The sequence below is a fragment of the Falco biarmicus genome, chromosome 4 (assembly GCF_023638135.1).
Source record: "Falco biarmicus isolate bFalBia1 chromosome 4, bFalBia1.pri, whole genome shotgun sequence".
Classification (NCBI taxonomy): domain Eukaryota; kingdom Metazoa; phylum Chordata; class Aves; order Falconiformes; family Falconidae; genus Falco; species Falco biarmicus.
This window is the reverse complement of record NC_079291.1, coordinates 65,246,968-65,266,145: the sequence shown is the minus strand read 5'-3', so window position 1 is coordinate 65,266,145 and position 19,178 is coordinate 65,246,968. Positions and strand designations below refer to the sequence as shown.

Genomic DNA, 19,178 nt, shown 5'->3' with positions numbered 1-19,178 from the left:
CTAAACATAGTCAGGCCTTCAGGGTTCTGTGCCATTTGCATCTCATTTCAAACCCTTTTGCAGGTGGTAGGAAATCAGATTCTACTTCAAGAATCTACTTCTTCAGCAGCAACAAAACTGCAATTCATTCTGGCTGTAATGTATTTTGAGAACTGATAACCCCTTAAAATACAAAGCTGCTAGATCAACAAAACATGGAAAGGCATAAATAAAGATGCTTTTAAATAAAAAGCAGAAAAAGGAAGGAGTAGCCTAGTAAGTGACTGAAATTCAGTATAATAAAGTGTCCATAATACAGAAAATGGAGGGACGTTTTAAAAAATATGCACTTATCAGAGCAGAATAAAGGGAGTATGAGATAAAGGGAAAAGCACTAATTCTTTAGGAAAAACGTTGGATAACATCCAACTGATCTTTTTTAAGTCAAAGATATTTTAGCTATCTAGATGGTAAAAATGTAGGCACATCTTGTACTGGATCAGTCAAGTTTTAAAGCATTGACACTTCAAAAAATTAAACCAGAACTTTAAAAATAGGAAAATAATGCTGCAATCCAGTAACTCTGAAAAAAATTCAGTGATAAAGCTCTATGAAAATGAATACAACACACTTCGGTCCATTAATACAGCACATAACTTTACATACACCCTTCACCATTTTTACACGTAATTCTACTAAAGTAGTGAAAAGCCTGATCTGTTATTACCAGAAGAAACCAGGCCCTTACAAATAGATTCTGTGGAGCCAGGTGACTGCTCATTTTCCCTCAAGACTGGGGACATGTTTCTTTACCCATTACATTCTCATAAGAGCTGCCTAAGAGACTAGTAATATTAGCAAAGGTTATTGTGGTCACTATTCACTGTATTGAATAAACACAGATAGCTGGTATGAGGCAGCAGAGTATTTCATTAACCCCTCAGCTTGTGGAATGAGAGTAGACTGTAAACCAAGTAAATAGACTTCTGCTTAAACACCTTTACATTCCTCAAAGAAATATTTCATATGGATTTGAAAATACAAGTAGGGAGATGGTGCAAGAAAAAAATTAAGAACTGAAGCAAAAAGTTTACCTTTCGGATCTGATTAGTAGTCAACATAATTACATCAGTCCCTTCATGAAAGCATTGAGAGGCAGCTAGGTAACCAATTCTCTGTAAAAAGGCAAGGAGAAACCCAAAATTTATTTTTAAGTAAATTTAGGCAATGTTTAGATGAACGACAACTGGTAGCTTTATAAGAAACATTAAAAAGATGAACAATTAGGCAAGAGGTTCGCACAACAGAAGAGGCATGACAGGGTTCTTTAGCAAAGGGGGTTTATATCAGGAAAGAAGAATCGTCTCAGACAAGTAACATTTCTAGTGGTAGCACAGCTATCTTAAGGGTAGTAAAACTAGCTTCACCTTTTAGTGATCCATTTCTGGGTTTTAGCATCCACCACTTAGTGGATGAGGGAAAGGCTGCGGATGTTGTCTGTCTGGATCTTGGCAAAGCCTCTGACACAATGTCCCACAGCATCTCCTGGAGAACTGCACTGCTCATGGCTGGGCCAGGCGCGCTCTGTGCTGGGTAAAATGCCGACTGGCTGGTCTGAGCGCAAAGAGTGGTAGTAAATGGAGTTACACCCAGCTGGCGGCCGGGCACACGCAGTGCTCCCCAGGGCGCAGTGCTGGGGCCAGCTCTGTTTAATACCTTCACTGGTGATCCAGAAGAGGGGATCGAGTGGGAGTGGTGATCTGTTTGAGGGCAGGAGGCTCTACAGAGGGGTCTGGGCAGGCTGGACCCATGGGCCAAGGCCAAGTGTATGAGGTTCAACAAGTCCCAGTGCTGGCACTTGGGTCACACCAGCCCCAGGCAGTGCTACAGCCCTGGGAAGGGGTGATGGGAAGCTCCGTGGTAGGAAAGGGCCGGGGGGGGGGCCTGGTCAACAGCCGGCTGAACATGAGCCAGCATGTGCCCATGTGACCAAGGCGGCCAACAGCATCCTGGCTTGTATCCCAAACAGTGTGGCCAGAGGACTGGGGCAGTGATCGCCCCACTGTGCTTGGTGCTGGTGAGGCTGACCTCAAACCCTGCGTGCAATTTTAAGCCACCCACTTCCAGAGGGACGTGGGGGTGTTGGTGTGTGTCCAGAGATGGGCAACAGGACTGGGGAAGGGGCTGGAGAACCAGGGTTACGAGGAGCGGCTGGAGGAACTGGGGTTCTTCAACCTGGAGGAGGCTCAAGGGAAACCTTCTCACTCTCTACAACTGCCTGAAAGGAGGTTGTAGTGAGATGGGGGGGGGGTGGTGTGTCAGTCTCTTCTCCCAGATAACTAGTGAGAAGACGAGAGGACAAGAGGAAACAGCCTCACGTTGTGCTGGGGTAGGCTTAGATTGGATATTAGGAAAAATTTCTTCACTGAAAGGGTTATCGAGCATTGGAACAGGCTGCCCAGGGATCACCATCCCTGGAGGTATTTAAAAAAAACCACACAGACACAGTGCTTAGGGCCATGGTTTAGTGGTGGACTTAGCAGTCCTGGGTTAACGGTTGAACTTGATCTCAAAAGCTCTTTTCCAACCGAAATAATTCTATGATTCTCTACTCTGTTAGAATGTACAGATTGAATGATCACAAAGATGTAGAAATAAGGTAGGACTGCCAGTAGAAGAAATGGAGAGTATTAAATTTATTTTGTCTGTGTTGACTCCCGACTTTCAGGTACTAAAGCCTGATGTGGGAACTATACCTTACAAAAGAACATTCCACCCTTTCTGGTGAAAAAGTTCTGTAACACAGAGCATAAAAAAAACCTTTCAAGAGAAATTACAAAGCTATTACAAAATAAAATATGCTCACTACTAGGAAACCTAGGTGTTCTTCACAAAAAAATACCCTGTTTTTCCACAAAAGATATCTGACTGCTATTGTCAAACATCTGGTAGAAAAAGCCTGTATTAGCAGGCCAAGTATTACCCATTTACTAGCAACAAATGGGGTCTACTTCCCTTCCGTATTGAAAAAAGCAATCCAAAAAATGATGTATGAATGCATTCGTTAAATACAGTAACGACACAGCTTGGCTAGTACAGTTGTAGTTACACAGAGAACTCACTTTGAATGTAAACTTCGATGCACTCATGACTTCAATAATATTGAAAGCAGCCCAACTGATGTCGTAGCCCAGCATCTGTAACTGTGAGCAGAGAAGCCAAGATAAACAAACTGCTGAAATAAACAGACTCAAGAAAATAGGTCAAGATAACTCACAAAACCAAACATGTAACAAGAGTCAAAAAACAATGCTATAGGACATCTCAAGTTTATGAGCAATGTTACATTCCACACTACTTGCAGTAAGTGAAAGAAATCTCAAAATTCCACCAGAAGCAAGTTTTAAATAGTCTGCATTAATTCCAGGTAATACATATGCAGTTACATAAGCTTCGTTGTGAGGAGGTTTTTCCCTGGATTTTTTTTAATAAGGCCAGACCAGAACCATTATTATTAAAGTAATTCTTCAATACTATTTCTATCCCTCTCCTCCTCCTCAGCCACACAAAGAGAAACAATCACCAGTTTCAAGTGCTCATGCAACTATGTGATAAGAAACAATCCAGTAGAAAACAACTTTTTTTTTAGCTTGGATTAATTTAAATCAGATTAGCTTCCTGACTTATCTCAATAAAATAAAACTGTGCCAATACTAGCACCAGCATAACGAACAGAATGGGAATACGCAGCCTCTGACATCAGACCCACGTGGGAGCATTTTTACCTGCAGCTTGCTCTTACAATAGTCTCAGAAAAGCAGGCATTCAGACTGAAAATTAGCTCCAAGTCAGCAAGAAATAAAAAAAGTATGTGATTACATCATACCCCAGCAAGGCACTTACGTATGTAAGTTTGCAGACTGCATTTGCTTTCACTGCAATGTTATCCTGCTTTAGCTCCTGCTTGATCTCATCGATGCACTGGGAGATGTATTTTGCCTGAGGAAAACAAACAAACAAACAAAAATTTGTGCTCCTTTACCGGTTTTGTAGATTTCTAGCATGTTAGTGGGGGGAAGCAGCAGAACTCATCATTTGCAAGCACCAAACCTCTCACACATGCACTCTATTCAGGGAAGCGTTTAATTCTGCCAAAACTATTAATTAACAAGAAATATTACAATTCTATTACACTGAGATGTTTCCTCAGTGGCTTCTCTTCTCCTCCCTCTCCCTCACAATGACACTGCTCAGTCCAGAGCTCTAGTTTCCAAGATTTGTGGAAAAAAGTTGTTCAATGGAGATTATGTGCCTAGGGGTCTGAACAGAACCTGAGCTCCATCCACCATTAGTAGGACCTGTACCAACAGGACAAGGGGTAATGGTTTTAAATTAAAAGAGGGGAGATTTCGGTTAGGCGTGAGGGAGATATTCTTCACTGTGAGGGGGGTGAGGCACTGGCACAGGCTGCCCAGAGCAGCTGTGGGTGCCCCATCCCTGGCAGTGTTCAGGGCCAGGCTGGACGGGGCTCTGAGCAACCCGTGCTGGTGGGAGGGGGCCCTGCCCATGGCAGGCGGCTGGAACTAGACGGTCTTTAAGGTCCCTTCCAACCCAAACGGTTCTGTGACTCCTAGAACATATACTAGTCACCTCAATGGGAAGTCAGAGATCATAACGCATCTAGAAAAAACTGTGTCAAATGCTATTAATAGCCCACAAATGTATGGTGACTGATGAAAATACTACAAGTTACTCTTCTTCTGGGCACGCTCCGTGTGCCTACAACAGTCCTCACGCCTGAAGGGACACAGCACAAGTCACATACGGGATACACACACTTCTGCCTGTATCCCTTGCCATCCAACTCCACCAAGGCAAGGACAGCCCCTCCCTGGCTGAATTTTGCCATTTACACATTTTGATAAGCCACAGTTATTTGTATGAATTTCTCAGTAATTCAGAAAGCCAAATGTCACAATATTTACATTTAAATAGCGGCCCTTCATTTCTTTCCAAACAATCACATCTGTGCTTGTAGGAGGGATGTGGCAAATGCATGATTTAAAAATATCTGTATAGATTTTAGTTTATACATAGGGTTCACTGAGAGTTCTTTCAGTTCACAATTAATTACAATTTAAGTACTGAAGCTATCTGCTACAGAAATCATGAAAATTTAAATGCAGAGAAATAATCTGTCTTTAGAAAGCCATACATACACCAGGGCATTTCATATTCCATATAAATAAATCAACTGCCAGAGGAACCACGTCAGAAACAGATTACCTATTTTCAACGTAAAATCCTTCCTGAATACCATTACCTTCCACCAAAAAGATATTTTCAACACATAAGTTTACTGGTTTGCCTTTAATTACCATCTCTCCTCTTCAGACTAAATTTTGTGTATTATCAAACCATTATTTGGTCTTTTACAAATGTTCTACAGCAATACTCATGCTTCAAGTCATAAAAGTTTGCTGCTAGAAGAAGAGAATGTTATTTTTTATAAATAGCAGGTGACAATAAAAAGCAATTGTACAAGGTCTGTAGTGCAAAGAGCCACTGCAGTGATCCAGGTGAGGAAATGTAGCAACTCAATTTTAAAGCAGGGACTTCATACTCCAAGCAGCAGTCATACATTAACAATTTACACTGCTATCATACATAGTTTAGCGATACCAGAATTAGAATCCACCATCAGGATGCACAGTGAATACACACAATTCAGAGGAGCAGAAGCTTTACTGGTCTAACAGCTTCTATAGAAGCAGAAAAATTTGTGTCTTTCCTCTCCAACTTTGCACTTAAAGGGATAAAACCAGCTCCTCCATGGCACTGGTAAGCTCAGGTGGAATCACATTTGCTATTGGAACTTCTACTAAAAGTCCATGTTGACCCTCACGGAGGTCCTGTGTGACCCATTCCCGCAGCCTCCTGAGCTCCCTCAGACAGCAGCCCTGCTCTCCAGAGTAACAGAACTCAGAAGGTCTGATGGAAGAAATTTATGGCAAATGAATTTACTTGAAGAAATTTAAGACCTTCCTAAATGCCTGTATTTGGGACAGAAATACTATCTTTGCAGTGGGCATTTTCATGTTAAGGGAGGGCATGCTAAACACCAAGCCACCCTTTCCTTTACAGAGATACCCATCTGTCCTCCTGGATACAGGCACGTGGATCACATCTGCCTGGAGATAGCATTGTCCCCAAACGCTTAAAAATGACATAGAGTCCAGATGACTCCTCCCTGGAAGCAGAACATTCAGGATTCTAAAACCCTTTGCCTGAGGAGTGATTCTGGTCCAGACAAATCCCACAGCAGTTTAAACCCTTGAGTATAAACAACGACAAAAAAAAAAAAAAAAAAAAAAAAAGACTTCTGACAGTAGGAAATAAATACTTGATCAGAGATGATGAAAGAATGAAAGAACAACGTATACAACACGCAACTGAGCTACAAATACATTGTACCTAGCTTTGAATATTTTATGCACACATAGGAGCATGCTGCAACAGTGTCACACAATCCTTCATGTGTGTATCTTATTGCCACATCTTGGTCAGCAAGGTCAGCACTGGTTCTCAGTGCAGGATACCAACACGCCGGGCCTCAGACGTTATGTCCCTAACCAGAAAGACACATTATTGTCATTTCCCACAGCATCTATCCCCAACTATTTAAATATTAGCTTAAGCTTCCTGGCAACTTTTTGGGAGTTGAACGCAAACCACTGTATGACCAGGGTGTGTGTGGAAAGGTCAATAATGCACAGCCCGGGGCAGCTGAAGACAGGCTCCCAGGTCGCTAGCCACACTGGATGGCCCCAGCAGCCTACAGGCCAGCCCCTGCCCATCAGTTAGCCCACCACAAAGAGCAAATCCTGGAAAAGTGTATTACAGACCTCAGAATGAGATCTGAAACTGAAGTATGGGATTGTGAAGAGCGGAAAGAAGTCCTTCCGAAGTAGCTGCACTTCAAACACTAAAAGACTACAAGGCATGAAAAGACCCTATATATAGAAAGCTTTAAAGGATCAGCAGGTATTAACTTCTTGTTAATCTCTGCAGAGTAGCACCGTCATGAATGAGCAATATGAAGAAAACTGATCTAGTCGGTCTCCCCCTTAAATCTGAAATCCAACCACCACACCCTAGCCAGATTCCCTGCCACATTTAACGTCTACATAAATAGGAAGGAACCAAACAGGCGTGTGCGGACCTTCAGGGAAGCTCTTCCCTGGTCTGGCGAGTGGAATCGCTGACCTCAGCAAAGCACCGGACCGCAGGCTGCACCAAAGCTGACCAACACCCCCAGGCCCCACACCGCGGCCTGCAAGCTGTTCGACGGAGACAGGCTACGTGGTCAAAGGATGAACCACCACTTGATGCAATGAAGAAAAAAAACCACAGTCACTGAGCATGGCCTAAGTATTTGCAGGGGGAAAAAACCCAAATGCAGTTACATACCAACACAGGACAAAATCCGAGTATCTTTCCCAGCATTGATTCACTAATAGTTTTTGCACAAATCCTTCTAATATAGCCATTTGCCAGTGTGGTAATTAAAAATAAATACTTCCCAGAATGTAACTGGCTCTATTTTCCTTAAATGCTTTTGAGATCCCACGAATAAAGGAAAGCAAATAGAAAATACTTCAGCGTTCATTTATGCTCACAGTATTCATTATAACATCAACATATTTCTTAACTACTGACTTCTTACAAATTCTGCAACAGTCTCATTTGAAGTCTTCCCGGGATGCTACTCCACAGCTGACACATTTTGGCCAGTCAACTGAGGAGCACTTTTAAGTCACAATATTTACAGACCTTTGGACATTCCCAGCCAGGCTGCTTTGAGCAAGCAAGGCAATTACAAGGCTGCCTTTCACTCCTGGTGTAGTGGAGAACAAGCAGAGGCATTAAGTGAAAGAACACCCTCAGAATGATGGCAATCCAGGCAAAGCTGCGAGCCTGCAGTCAAAAGCTGAAGGGCATATGATAACACAGGGGAAAGAGCTGAGAGGGGCTCTTTTATTCCTGCTAGGCTACCAAGTGGGAAAGGAGCCTTTCCCAACTCCGTGGAAAAGGCTCCTTAATGAAATGCTATTGCAACCACTTGGGCGATTGTTTTCTCTCACATATCCCTCAGAAGGAGGAAGATTACAGAAACACACTCAGAGCAGCGCAGCTAAAACCCAAGTAAAGCATGCAGATGTTAGCAGTAATTACTCAACAAATCTGTGAATACAGCACAGAGTCGTAACTGCCATTTCTTAATGTATTCCGAACAGATGCAGTAAGCATTTTATATCCATTAACAAAACACACAAGCTAAGTTTTAAAATAAGCCCAAATTCCTCAAGGATTCCAAGACCTCACCTAGAAAATATGTGCGTTTAAACGAGTGCGACTGGCTAAAATAAGAATGAAGGTATCACAAATCAAAGACACGATCCCTTTGAAAAGGAGGGAGGGAGAAGGGAAAAGCCAAATGTCAGTTTATAGGATTTTTCATCTCCCTAACCATATTCCTTGAATTAACTTTGAAAAACACTAAAACTTTATTCCAAGCTCCAGCCAAAACAGAACTTGGGGTTTGCTGACTATTTCAGAGATGTTCACAAAAGACTAGTATTTTTTCTAAGCAGTATGTGAACAAAATTGAAAAATCACTAATCTAACCGAACAATTACATTCCTAGGAAATGTGACTCTCTATGCTGTATTTTCATCAGTTGATGAGAAGACACTAATAATAAGAATGGGTGTCACTGCAGAACCTTTACATTTCATCGCAAAAGCTATTAATTTCCAACAGCCTTAAATAAGCTGTACTCTTATCTCAAACATATACCATCTTCAGAAACAAAAAGAAGGCAAACCCATATTCTTACCACTTAGGGTTACAGTCCAGCAAACCAAATGCAGCGGAATCCTTCACCAAAGTCCTTGTCAGGATCCAGCCTCAACCCACCAGATCTGCTGCAGCTGATCTGAGATTCAAACCTGTCACTTACTGCAACAGCAAAGTGCTTTCCACCCAGATGAAAAAGCAAAACGTCAGCGGACACTAGTCCCTGTTTCTCCTGCAATTTCAGAGTTAAATACAGTGTTTTAAGGAAAGGGTGATTAACAGCAAACACCACAAGGAGCAAGACAGGATCCGATAAAAATGCATTAACTACACCACTCTAAAACAGGAAAAGTTTGGAATAAACATAAAAATAAATCACTGAAATAAACACAAAATATGACATTTCTTTCCTTTTAAGCACTGTAGGATTTATCTTTTTCTGTAGGACTTTGAGACAAACTCCATGAAATCACATTGATCACAAGCACATGGCAATCTCACATGAGATTAAGATGCCCACGGTGCTCCAACTTCCAGAAAACTTCCAGCAACAATGGCCCCTACCTTCTTCTTTTTTAATAATCTTAAGAAATACTACCGGTGGGATGCAAGCCATGTGACATGACCACCATGCTTAACACAAGAGGCAGTTACATCAAAGACACTCTGTTGGAGGCAAAGCAACTTCCAAATTTGTGCTTCAAACAGAAGATGCTGTTACAAGCACAGTGCAGATCAGCTGCCACCTCCTACCTTAGGAAGGAGGATGGAAAGAAATATGTATCACTTGCCAGGCTTCTATCAAAACCCCCAAAAGCGGTACTTCCCTTCAACATACACCACTGAACTACTCAAATGGAATTTATACACCTATAACTGACTACAGTACCTGGAACACAAGCATCGTACCATGACAGCACAGCATAAATGAACTGAGGTAACAGCCAAGAGCATAAAAAAGCAAAACGTGCTGCTTTCCACTCACTTGGACACGGTAGCAGAGATAAGTATATTAGATGTTATCTTCTGTCATACAGAACTAAAAATATTATATTATTTAAATGCTGTAGAAAAAACTATTTGAGATAAGCAACAGGATCCTTTGTTAGGATTACTCCACGGCTGGACAGAAAGAGAATTCCAACGTACACGCTCCCACATGGTATCTATCTCACAGCTAACTTCACTAGAACCATACATAAGCATGTAACAGAGTATAAGCAGCAACTGAGAAACTGCACAGCATTTAAGCAGGTTTGCAGCAGCCAAAATGAAACTATGCAGAGGGTAGTCAGATGTAATAAAGAGCTCAGAAAACATGTTACAACTTGAAAGGCATTTCCAGAAAGCCAAGCTTATCTTTCACTCAGCTGTTGATAAACAGTATTGCTATACGTGCTTTAATATGTCTGTCTTTGCCTTTGCTACCTAGCTTTCCAGGGATTTATTTGCTCATTGTGTAGGTAGCCTTAAGTTCCTAGATCAATGTATGCTTCCTAGATTAATGTACGGCTCGCATCGGTGATAAACACTGGAGGCATGAAGGTGAACCTTTGCCATTTCATTTGCAGTAGTCTTCTCCTATATTATTTATTATAAACATGATACATTATCCACTACACCCTTGTCTATTACAACCAAAATGAGACAGCAAGACTCCTTGGCCAAACAACACCGATGGAGGAATGTGAAAAGTCAATTTACACTTTTTTCTTTTCTTTACGTTTACTGAAGTTATACATGCCAACTGACATTTTGCATGATGCGTCCATCTGTCCTAAACTGATTCATGAATAGATAAAAACCTCTGAACCTTATTTTCAAAATTCAGAGAGATGCTATGCAAGTAGTGTACACCTACCAGTTTCACAGGAGATACTAAATGACCCCAAACAAACCACCACAGCACCATAAGGAGCTGCAGAACACCACATACGATCTTCTGAACAGGTATGTAATACAGAAGGGTTGGATTTCAGAAAAGAAACAACACGCAGAGTTGCAGCTGCTCATCTGAAGTGACTCCAAGCGAGACCCAGGCAAACACATGCACGCAGACACGCTGAGCACTGCAGTGCCAGCAGCTTCTCTGCAAGCACCAGGGTGTTCTGGAGGCTCCCATGGAGAGCACCTTTTCCATGGCTTACCCAAAGAAAACTGAAGTATTTCACACAAAAGAGCACGTACACAGGAAGCTGGAGCACAGCTGTGCAAGCCATCCTGGAACACCTCCGCAGGCAGGCTAGGCTGAGATGCCAACAATTAAGTTATTAGCAAAACCCACAACAGCCCAGCACAGATCGGAGTAAGCAAGTATCATCAGCAAGGGTCTAGAGATGGCCCTTAATATCTCCAGTCTGATCAGTCCCTTAAATATACATGTCTCCAGCCTGATCACAAGTACTGTTAATTCAATTGCACAGCAATTAAACAATCCTCAGGGGCCTGTACTGTCTAAATCACACCTGAGCAGACAACTTTTAAGACCAGAGAGATGTGCCAGATAAAAGTGCTTGTCCCTGCAAGTACAAGATGTACTCAAACTTTTATTTTTACATTACTATGCAAAAAGCTATACAAGTACTTTTACAGTAATTTTTTCAATTCACTGGTTCCAGACATATTTCCGTGCATAGTATCAGGCTTTGGTAAAGGCAGGCTTCGTTACAAGCACGTGTTTTGTTGTACGCATAGGAAAGAGTCACTCCCTTCCAAGGAACTAAAGGAACGATTATTTCTGAGACACAGCTGACTGGAAATAGTTCAGAGGGAAACATCACAATAAAGATGCTTAATGATGTATTAATACTATATAAAAATGTAACACTGAATATATAACAAAGGTGTAACACTGATTTATGCAAAGCTATGAGTGCTTTTCAGTTACAGAAAGGTAAGTAGGGCAATGAAGAAAAAGATGGTTCATGGCCATCGCTGACTTAAATTCAGTACAAAATATTTGTGAAATTAAAAGTAAGTTTGTTCAATTACTCCCTGCTGTACAGTCACACCACTCACTCTAAACAAACTTGTATTTCTCAAGGCTGAAGCACAGTGACACTGCGACAGCTCTAAATAATACATTTTATGCAGCCTGAATTTGCCATAAACATTGAGCCCACTGGAAGAAAGTTTCAAGACATCCACTTCGACTCCTACTTACCTTTAAACACCTTCTAACATATGAATCTCAGTGAAAGCTATCAGGTTTGAACATCTAGATCACAAAAGAAATAACAGTAAGAACAAAAGAGCTAACACAAAAACCAGCACTCAACTAAGTGGTCTACAAACTCTGTTGGATCAGCCTACTGACCAGGGAACTGAGGAGCTAAGCCAGTATCAACCAAACATTTTTCCATGCCCAGGAACATTTCAGTATTCAACAGACTTGCAAATATTTCAGTTACTTTGAAGTAACTGGTGGTTGAGTGCTTCTTATTTAAAAAAAAATTAAAAAAAAAAATCACTCAACCACCTTTATGAGCTACTAACACTACCACTAACCATGTTGTTTTCTGCACCTCCTGCCTTACTCAAATATCTTTATATTTCCTGCCACCTGGATTTAAGCAGACTCCCCTTTAGAATTATGAAGCATTTCTATTTTTCAGCATGAATGATCAGGTTTTTTTAATAACCTAAGGAACACAAACGCTTCTTTGTAACTGGTCCCATGACTCAGTCTTCCTGATGTATGTCGTTCAATGCTTCCCTCGCTGCTCTTCAGGTCACACCAGAAATGGGACACACTACCACAGAACTCTAAGTGAAAAACCTAAAGGTACTCTGTACACCAAATATATTCACTAGTCCACATCGTAGAGGATGAGGTTTTTCAGTCACTTTTGTTGACACTGATGACGTCAGAGGAAATCACAAAAGGCCCCATTTTCTGCGCTGGGACAAAGATCTGCATCAAAAAGCATCAAACAGACAATCCTCTGAAGACGACCACAGTACAGAAACGTAGTCAGGATCTTTATTCTACCCTGATTTTGCTGGCCACTCTTCCACTGGCCTTGCAAAAGGCGTGGTGTATGGGCCACTGCGTTTCTTAGGACAAGGTCCTAGAAAGCTCTTCCTCTCCCCTGGACCTGCCTAGACAGAATTTGTGCTCACACATCTGAAAAAGTGATCTGTCTGGCGCACTTCAAACCTGCAGAAGAGATGGCTACAAAATTATCTGGACTGGGAACAAAGGTATTAGCCCCACTTATGCCACAGTCAATTAAGTAATATTTAACACAGGAGAAAGCAAGAAGCTAATGAAAGGCAGCACTAATGCAAAGCCTCAGCTGCTCTCTACTTGTAATCATACAAGGCGGCCCACATCTTGGCTTCTGTTCCAAGGCTCCAGGCCCTTTATTTTCCGTGACACAGCAGGTAAGGCAGGGACACTGTTACAGCCGGCATTGCCACCTCAAAGGCCAGCACTAATCTGCTTTTTAACTGATTGGTGCGAGGTCCCTATCCAACCCTCTTTTGTGTATTGTTTCTATTTCTGTCTTTTCCAGTGATTCACACGCTCAAAGAATTAACAATAGCAACTCTAGATCCACTTGAAAGTGGGTGGAATAATGAGCTCCCTTCAAAGATATTAACACACATATGACAAGCAGTAACCGATCGAGCATCAGTGACTGAAAGAGCTGTCTGTCATCAATGAACTGCACGCTGCCTTTTAGTTGGGCTGTTTTCTCAGTCTCGGGCACTAATAAGCTTTTTAGCATTCCACAGAATTCCCCTGTTAGGTTCCATCCCGTACCCTTTACCTTTAGATACTACCACTGCGATAGTGGCTAGGTGCCAAGCTGTCAGAAGACCACAGCATTAGACCGTCTTCAGCCTCGTTCACCAACTGCACTCAAAAAGACTTTTGTGATGTTAAAAGATTGCTCAAAACTCTTTATCCCACCATTTCATCTGAAAACACATCAGAGAAGTAGCTGGAAGTATGCAGCCCAGCGCAGCAGCCCTTTATTTAGTGGAAAAGGGTTTTTTTTATGATGCAGACCCACTGTCCTCAGGTAACAGTCACTAAGAAGTGAGAACGTGCTGCCGGTTTGGTAAGCCCAGTCTCTGAGCAGTGAAATACATATTTCACAGCACAGACACTCAACACACCTCTCATTTCACATTGTATTATCAACTGAAATTAATTAACCAGAAAGATTGCTCCTTTCGCTCTTCCAACTTGCTTCTGTACAAAACTTTTAAAATGTAAACCAGCAATGAGATATTTATCTCCAAGCACTACACGCAAGAAAATTTGGATTTTTTTTTTAATACATTTTTTCCTCAAAGTATTGATTACCAAAACCATGAAGCGCTAATCCTGGCACACAAGCAGCAGATTCTCTGAACGAAGAGGGAGGCAATTTTCTCAAGTCATGAGAGAAGTGCACAGACAATCTGTGCAGGATTTTTTTTTTTTTTTAACCCCTTTGCCCTCCTTAAGTGTCCTCCAGTAAACCAAAGGCACTTGAAACACAGAGGGCTATGGTCTGAACAGGACAAAGCACCACTCATTTAACATCTCTGTTTCTGTTATTTTATCATTTCAGTTTTATAAAGGAACCTCTCACCATAGCATGACACAGTAGTTTCCTTGTTGAGAACAACAAACTTTCTTAACTGCAAATACAAGACACTGCGCAAAAGCCAAATACCATCAAAGGATTATCCCTTCCTTTTATTTCAGATTCAGGAGAATATCCCTAAACAGAATTAATTTCTCACTTTCGAATATCTCGGAAAAAAATCCATTACACTTCTAACCGGCTATGGTACCAGCCATTCCCCTCCCGAGCGTGCTGTGTAGCAGATCCATAAAAAGTAGGCACAAAGTGGGGGAAGTTATTCCATAGGGTACAAACCCACCTAGTAACAGGTGAAAGACTCATCACTTATTATCCAAAAGATTTATTTTCCAAGTGAAAGAGAGAAAACAAGGTATTAAAAGTAGAGGTCAGAAGAGAACGCAATAGGATCAACTCTTTCTTGCAGGTTTGGCTTTCCCTCAGACTTCCAACTGGGAAACACCACAGGGTTTAAGGCACCTGTACAGAGCGTTGCAAAGTAAACACAACATGTCAAACCAGGAAAAGATCTAATGCTGTTACACTACCTCATTCCTTCCACACCGTGTTTACTTTGCAGAAGAATGGTGCAGCTCCAATCTGCCCCAGAAGACTGGAAAATGGAGGGAATATGTCTACACAGAAAAATGACTGTTAACCAACTCCTATCCCTTACCGCTCATCCTTACAGAAGGCTGTTGCTTCAGTTTCAGCATTTTAAATGCAAAACAAACAGGTCAGCTTTGGATATAGACCAGAAACTAAAATGAAAATGGCCTCTGACAGGTAATTAAGCCCTCTGCAGGAAGAATGTGAGCTAAAGTGCAAGGCAGCCTCCAGTACTCTCTCAGTTCTTCTTGTGAGGCGGAGGACACTTAAAATTTATCGGTAAAGAGCTGTGATGCTCCATTTACTTCACAACAAGCCTTTGGGGTATGCACTTAAGCGTCCCAGCAGTACAGGATGAACACGTGACCATCAAGCAAGAACGCAGGTCTGTCAGAATGCTGTATCGAGAAACCCACGTCTGAACCAAGGTGACAACCACTTGGCGCATCCTGCACTACAAACATCCTCCACGCGTCAGTGAAATACCAGATACACTCCTTGTGATGGTACCTGCGTAGGAATTGGAAATGAATAAATCTTACTACCTACCAGGAGAGCTGCCCAGGAAGATGAGGGACAAAGGATGGCACAATTTCAATGTGATTAAATTCCAAAAGACAAGAACCAACACACACAACAGAAATTAAACTTTTGCAAAAAGCTTAACTAAATCAGATGTCAAAGCAATAATCATGCCTTTACTTCTTTCTATCTCATTTTTATGTAACAACCACAGTACCTCCTCTCTAGAGCCACCTCTTCCGTAGAGTGACTCCTGTTGAGCTGAGATCAACAGCTAACATCCTTGCCACCAAAGCACACTGCCGTTTGTTTTAAACAAATCTGCACTTCTGAACAGGGCAGGGCGTGTGTCTTAATTTTAAGCACTTATCTTGAGACACACAAATATTGGTTGAACAACTACATTCAGTATTGAGGCAACATTTAATAGATACAATGAACAATGGCAGCACTGTAGGAAAAGGCGGAAGAAATGCTGCAGCTACTTCCTCTAAAATACCATTCTGATTTTGTAACATCACCTGAAAATTAGCAAACGTCCACAACCATTGCCTGGGAAGTACTGAATTCACAGCAGAAGGTTTACAACCCTCTTCAGCTAGCTCAGCTAGAAAAAAGCAACAGTCCAGTGCTGTCTGCAGCCACTCTGTGTAATTAAGCAAAATCTTTGAAGGATTCCGAAGTAGCCTGCGTTACAGAGGGCACACATTTCATCAGTGCAACATCTACTGATCAGCTGAAGACGTCCTGAAGTTCAGGTTTTAATTTCTGCTGTGCATGTGAGGACATAAAAATTTCAAGACTTGTATTTCAAACCAAAGAGCTACCCTAGTTTAAATTACTACCGTGCTACTGTCCAACTACTGCAGCTGACATCAGCCTCTTTCTTACAGTTACAGGCAACACATTTCCTTTGACCTCAGTGAATCCTAGAGAGTGCGTATACCCGTCTAACAACTTCCTTCAAATATACAGAGCCCTACAATATTGTCTGAGGAGTACTTTTTCCTAATTCCAAAGGACATAAAAGCCACTGCATTTTAACTAGTTCTTGTCACAAACTGAGAACAAACTGGGTACAGCTTATGATGCACAGGAACATGTTAATCCTGACTGCATAACAGCATCTGTGCTCTTTATGAAGTCCTGGAAAAGGAGCTATTTGTCACGAAATTATTTTAGAAATGACAACAGTACATTCAACCCTCCTCAAAGACAACTGGTGCCACAAAGGCCTGGACCAGCCTGGACCTTCATCAGAGGGATCCTCAGAGGTCTGACAGCTTGATGAAGCATTTTCTGTCCTATGCACAAAAGAATAAAGCATATTTACTGAAAGCAGCATAACATACAAACCGGGCCTAAGCATGCTATGGGGAAGTGCTCCATAGAAACTCTGTTCACCTGTTTCAGCTTTGAGTACAACGCATCAAGTGTGCACATAAACACACTGTTTCTGCTTTTCCATGTAGTTTCCCCTGTTTTGCAGGGCACTGCACACTTTATAGTAGGACTATCTTCCTCTGTCACCAAATCAATACCCATAAATTTAACATATACTAAAACAAAAACATAAGTTTCCCAGGTATCATCACTACCAAATAACGCCTTGCCCTGTGCACTACAGGCTTAAAAACCGTTGGAACATTCAAGTGGTTTGGAGGTTATGTTTTGCGTTTCAGTCCAACAGCACCAGGAATGAAGACCATAGCCTTCCAAATTCAGTATTCCATTTAGTTCCATGCTTACAACTTTTTCAGATACTTTTCATAGCTGATACCATTTGGATATTGTACTTGTATGAAGACCCATGGTAGTCTGCAAATACTTTTAGCCTGTCACTAACTCCACAGCAACTCACAGATATCCCAGCAAAGCAAAACTGTTAAGACCATTCATGAGAAAGCTCCCACAGCCATGACTACTTACTTGAAGATGAACATAAATGATATCCTTAGTGTTTGTTACTTCCCAATTAACAAGTGACACCTCAATGTGGAAAGTCTCACATAACACGTTCTTGATGACTAATTATTTCACCTATACTAATTTCCCAATCACATGCTTCTAATACAAGGGAGAGTTAACGGGCCAACACTTCCAACTGCTTTCTGGCTACAAGACGTCTGTAACAATGAAAATACATTTTAGTGAGAAGATGTACAACATGAATAACTGAAAAGCTGAATTGTGCCTGGGGTTTCCCGTGTATCAGCTTCGCGATGGAGTACAGTCCACTACAGCACTTGACCCTAGCAGCACCACAGGGCGGAATCCCAGTTGGATGTATATGTATGTACGCGTCTCGGGGATCCGGCCACCACATAACACACTAAATGCCGGTATCAGGCGCGACCCTCCCTCAGCCTCCTTTGCAGCTCCTGCTCCCCGGTGCCTTCTCCTCGCACGGTCCTTCCCCCCAGCCCACACCCCGGCATCATCTTCCTCGTTCTGAGTCCTGCTTCCACCTCCCCCAGCTCAACATCCCCTCTCCCGGGGGACCGAGCCCCCGGCTGCTCCGGGCCCGGCGCAGCCCCGCGGAGGGCAGCCCCCACCGCCGGGCGGCCCGGGTGACAGCCCATGGGAGGGCTGAGGCGAGACAGCCCCGGGCGGCGGGCCCGGGGGAGGCGGCAGCCCCTCGGTGGGGGGGCCGGGGCCGCTCACCTCGTCCTCCTTGTGGTTGCGGATCCCGCGCACCAGGTCCTGCAGGTTCTTGTCAAACATGCGGTCGATGCTGCCCTTCACCATCTTCAGCGCCATGGCGGCGGCGGGCCGCGGGGCCTGCGCTCGGGGCTGAGGGGCCGGGCCCAGCCGGGGGGCCGCCGCGGCTCCTACTGCCGCTACGGGTGAGACCAGCGGGCCCGGGCCGCTCACATGCCGGGTGGGGGGCAGGGGGCGCGGGCGGTGCCGACCCGCGGCGGGGCACGGGGCGAGCGGCAGGTAGGGGCGGCCCGGCGGCCGCAAGCCCCAGCTCCGGGCTGCGCTCGGCCTCCCAGCGCCTGACAAAATGGCGGCCGGTCAGCTGAGGGCCCGGCCCCGCCCCCGCCCGCTACACCACGCCCCCGCGCCCGCCCCCCGCCGCGCCCGGCCGGCCCCGGCCCCCGCCCCGCCTTCCGCGGCCCCGCCCCTCCCACGCTAAACCCACTACGCACGGCCGCGTCACAGGCTGCCCCCGACCCCGCCCCCGAGTTCCCGCCCACCCGCTTGGCCCCGCCCCCGGGAGCGCTCCCGCTGGTCCCACGTGGCGGGGGGAGAGCGGGCCCACGCCTAGGACGGGGGTCCCTCCGTGGGATTCGGGTCACTTTGTGGGGCTGGGGTGTGGGACTGGGGTCCCTTGGGTCCCCTTCGTGGGGCTGGGGTCCGTCCATGGGCCTGGGGTCTGTCCGTGGGACTCAGGTCCTCTTTGTGGGGCTGGGGTCCCTCTGTGGGACTCGGGTCCCTTGGGTCCCCTTCGTGGGGCTGGGGTCCGTCCATGGGCCTGGGGTCTGTCTGTGGGACTTGGGTCCCCTTGTGGGGCTGGGGTCCCTCTGCGGGACTTGAGTCCCTTGGGTCCGCTTCATGGGGCTGGGGTCTGTCCGTGGGGCTGGGGTCCCTCTGTGGGACTCGGGGTCCCTCTGTGGGACTCGG

General features: G+C 44.0%; 1 protein-coding gene across 3 annotated transcripts in view; it reads right to left on the bottom strand.

Annotated features, from left to right (window-relative positions):
- AP3D1 (adaptor related protein complex 3 subunit delta 1) overlaps positions 1–18,555 on the bottom strand; it is a 46,994-nt gene extending 28,439 nt beyond the window's left edge. For 2 of the 3 annotated variants that reach the window (XM_056336075.1, XM_056336076.1), the window contains exons 1-4: positions 18,216–18,555; positions 3,883–3,978; positions 3,102–3,182; positions 1,074–1,154 (exon numbers count right to left, since the gene is read on the bottom strand). In XM_056336075.1, the coding sequence (XP_056192050.1) occupies positions 1,074–1,154; positions 3,102–3,182; positions 3,883–3,978; positions 18,216–18,311 (354 nt within the window). In that variant the 5' untranslated portion in view covers positions 18,312–18,555. Of the gene's footprint in view, positions 1–1,073; positions 1,155–3,101; positions 3,183–3,882; positions 3,979–18,215 lie in introns of those variants that run through there. The other variant, XM_056336077.1, reaches the window with a different exon arrangement.
- Positions 18,556–19,178: the final 623 nt, after the last annotated feature.